The sequence below is a fragment of the Limulus polyphemus genome, unplaced genomic scaffold, assembly GCF_000517525.1.
Source record: "Limulus polyphemus unplaced genomic scaffold, Limulus_polyphemus-2.1.2 Scaffold9835, whole genome shotgun sequence".
In the NCBI taxonomy this organism is placed as follows: Eukaryota; Metazoa; Arthropoda; class Merostomata; order Xiphosura; family Limulidae; genus Limulus; species Limulus polyphemus.
In genome coordinates this window covers 12048-16319 of record NW_013675445.1, presented here as the reverse complement: position 1 = coordinate 16319, position 4272 = coordinate 12048, and the positions used below count along the sequence as shown (strand labels likewise).

At 34.5% G+C, this 4272-nt stretch overlaps 1 protein-coding gene across 1 annotated transcript in view; it reads right to left on the bottom strand.

The window, feature by feature from the left end:
* Window positions 1-653: 653 nt before the first annotated feature.
* Window positions 654-4272, bottom strand: part of LOC106476115 (putative inorganic phosphate cotransporter) — a 9459-nt gene continuing 5840 nt past the window's right edge. The window contains exons 5-6 of the mRNA XM_022380067.1: window positions 2277-2362; window positions 654-1139 (exon numbers count right to left, since the gene is read on the bottom strand). Of these exons, the coding sequence (XP_022235775.1) occupies window positions 972-1139; window positions 2277-2362 (254 nt within the window). The 3' untranslated portion in view covers window positions 654-971. The remainder of the gene's footprint in view (window positions 1140-2276; window positions 2363-4272) is intronic.

Sequence of the window (4272 nt, the reverse complement as noted above, 5' to 3'; positions counted from 1 at the left end):
AATATGAAATATATTGTTTGAATGTTGCCTAAACACATCATAACAATAAGTGTGCAATTAGGTTTTTATAAATATGAAATATATTGTTTGAATGTTGCCTAAACACATCATAACAATAAGTGTGCAATTAGGTTTTTATAAATATGAAATAAGTTGTTTGAATGTTGCCTGAACACATCATAACAATAAGTGTACAATAGTAGCCATCCAAATCAAGTTTCTTTAAATATGAAATAAATTGTTTGAATGTTGCCTGAACACATCATAACAATAAGTGTACAATAGTAGCCATCCAAATCCCAACTGTTGTTTAGAGGACCTACGAGTGTGTTCTGTACCAACTGTTGTTTAGAGGTCCTACCAGTTTGTTCTGTACCAACTGTTGTTTAGAGGACCTACCAGTGCGTTCTGTTCCAACTGTTGTTTAGAGGACCTACCAATGTGTTCTGTACCAACTGTTGTTTAGAGGATCTACCAATGTGTTCTATACCAACTGTTGTTTATGGAAAAACAATGTTTCATTTTGTAAAAACTGTTGTTTAGAGGACATACCGGTGTGTACTGTACCAACTGTCGTTTAGAGGACCTACCAGTGTGTTCTGTACCAACTGTTGTTTATGGAACCACAATGATTCATCTTGTACAAACTGTTGTTCATGTGTTTTCTTGTACCAATTACTATTTATGGTTTCTACTCATACAACTTGCTTATTTGTATGAACTGTTACTTAAAGATTCTGTACTTATGGTTTTGTACCAGTCACTGTTTAGACCTGTATGTTCTATTAAAGAAATCTCTATGTGCTTACTTATGAAACATGTAAATAAAATAATAAGTGTGTATTTTTTAATACTAAGAAAACTTGTATGCATTTCTTGTATAAACTGTTTACATGAATAGTTTGTGCTGAACTGTTTAGTTATCAAACTGAGCTGGTTTGTCACTGAAAAGTTAATTATTATTAATCTGGCTAATTTGTTGCTGAACTGGGAATTTTATCCATTTCTTTGTTTTCTGGGTTTGAAGCTACACCCCAGTGTTGAAGTTCTGCAGAACCAAATACCACAAAGAGTAAGTTAGTCACAATATAGAATCCTATAGAACTGGAAAACACTAGAGTCCATCGGTAGAGAGTTTCCTGAAATAAAACATGAAGTAATCTTCTTTTTTTTAAAACCTTTATAATGTTCAATTAATATCAAAGTAGAAAAAGATATACAGTGCATCTCAAAACATGTTTACCAAAGTAATCAATCATCTATATTGTATACATTAAGTTAGTGGACTACTTATGACAACAGTATTAGAGTACATCTGGTTACCTGAAATGGTAACCCTCATCAACATTCAGTTAGTGGACTACTTATGACAACAGTATTAGAGTACATCTGGTTACCTGAAATGGTAACCCTCATCAACATTCAGTTAGTGGAGTACTTATGACAACAGTATTAGAGTACATCTGGTTACCTGAAATGGTAATCCTCATCAACATTCAGTTAGTGGACTACTTATGACAACAGTATTAGAGTACATCTGGTTACCTGAAATGGTAACCCTCATCAACATTCAGTTAGTGGACTACTTATGACAACAGTATTAGAGTACATCTGGTTACCTGAAATGGTAACCCTCATCAACATTCAGTTAGTGGACTACTTATGACAACAGTATTAGTGTACATCTGGTTACCTGAAATGGTAACCCTCATCAACATTCAGTTAGTGGATTACTTATGACAACTTTTAAGTGTATTGTATAACTTCCAATAATTCTAATATCATAATAAGGTTCATTTTTCAATCCCATTCTGTAGTCTATCCTTGAAACTCCAGTAACATTTTTATATTAAAAATTGTAAAACTGAAGTTATTTCATAGTATGTAAGGTGCATGAACAAAATTAAAACTGTAAAACAGTTGACACAAAATGTCATTCAGCAGGCATGTCAAATTCTATAAACATTTTATTAATACTCACCAACACTATAAAACAGTTGACACAAAATGTCATTCAGTAGGCATGTCAAATTCTATAAACGTTTTATTAATACTCACCAACACTATAAAACAGTTGACACAAAATGTCATTCAGTAGGCATGTCAAATTCTATAAACGTTTTATTAATACTCACCAACGCTATATAACACAATATCACGAGTCAGACTTTTTAATGTATTACATTAAAAAGAAGCAAGGTTAACTTAGGTGGCCTAAGTACAGTCAGTACATCAAATTCTACATAACGTTTTCTTTGTATTTTTTTTATACTCACATTTTCCTGTGTTAAAACTCCAACAAAATAAGGAGCAAGAAAACCACTGATATTCCCAAATGCGTTAGTAATTCCCATCAGAGTCCCTAAAGAGAAGAAACATGTGTAGAGTGATCTTTTAGTTTTATGAAATCACATCCTCTTTTGCAAGAAACAATAACAAGCAAAACAAATAGAACACTTTTAAAACATTTATTTTAACGACTTTCAGAAAGTTAATGTCATAGAACATCATGTAGGCTTAACGAATGGAAGTTTAGGTAGGATGAAGAATCTTTGACACATGGAATAATGGCTATCAAGGTAATCATGATATCTAACACCTACAATAGCAGCTTACTTACGGTAAAGGATCCATGACACACATGGAATAATGGCTATCAAGGGAATCATGATATCTAACATTTACAATAGCAGCTTATGTAGGGTAAAGGATCCATGACACACATGGAATAATGGCGAACATAGGAATCATGATATCTAACATTTACAATAGCAGCTTATGTAGGGTAAAGGATCCATGACACACCTGGAATAATGGCTATCAAAGGAATCATGATATCTAACACCTACAATAGCAGCTTACTTACGGTAAAGGATCCATGACACACATGGAATAATGGCTAACATAAAAATCATGATATCTAACACCTACAGTAGCAGCTTACATAGGGTAAAGGATACTTGACACCTGGAATAATGGCTAACATAGGAATCATGATATCTAACACCTACAATAGCAGCTTACTTATGGTAAAGGACCCTTGACACCTGGAATAATGGCTAACATAGGAATCATGATATCTAACACCTACAATAGCAGCTTAGTTATGATAAAGGACCCTTGACACCTGGAATAATGACTATCAAGGGTTTCATGACAGATAACACCTACAATAGCAGCTTACAGCTTAAGAATACATGGCACTTAAACCAACAAATTACAATTTTATTTTAATACCTCCAGATGGAACCTAACCAACAAATCTTATTGTAATATGTCCAAACAAAACCTAACTAACACATCTTATTGTTATGATGTGTTCAGGCAACATTCAAACAACTTATTTCATATTTAAAGAAACCTGATTTGGATGGCTACTATTGTACACTTATTGCTATGATGTGTTCAGGCAACATTCAAACAATTTATTTAATATTTATAAAAACATAATTGCACACTTATTGTTATGATGTGTTTAGGCAACATTCAAACAATATATTTCATATTTAAAGAAACATCTTAGAGGACCCACAAGTGTGTTCTGTACCAACTCTTGTTTAGAGGACCTTCCATATGTTCTGTACCAACTGTTGTTTAGAGGACCTACAAGTGTGTTCTGTACCAACTGTTGTTTAGAGGACATTCCAGTTTGTTCTGTACCAACTGTTGTTTAGAGGACCTACCAGTGTGTTCTGGACCAACTGTTGTTTAGAGGACCTACCAGTGTGTTCTATACCAACTGTTGTTTATGGAACCACAATGATTCATCTTGTAGTAACTGTTGTTTAGAGGACCTTCCAGTGAGTTCTGTACCAACTGTTGTTTAGAGGACCTACCAGTGAGTTCTGAACCAACTGTTGTTTAGAGGACCTACGAGTGTGTTCTGTACCAACTGTTGTTTAGAGGACCTACCAGTTTGTTCTGTACCAACTGTTGTTTAGAGGACCTACCAGTGAGTTCTGTACCAACTGTTGTTTAGAGGACCTACCAGTGTGTTCTGTACCAACTGTTGTTTAGAGGACCTAAGAGTGTGTTCTGTACCAACTGTTGTTTAGAGGACCTACCAGTGGGTTCTATAACAACTGTTGTTTAGAGGACCTACCAGTGCGTTCTGTTCAACAGTTGGTACAGAACACACTGGTAGGTCCTCTAAAGAACAGTTGGTACAGAACACACTTGTAGGTCCTCTAAACAACAGTTGGTATAGAATACACTGGTAGGTCCTCTAAACAACAGTTGGTATAGAATACACTGGTAGGTCCTCTAAGCAAC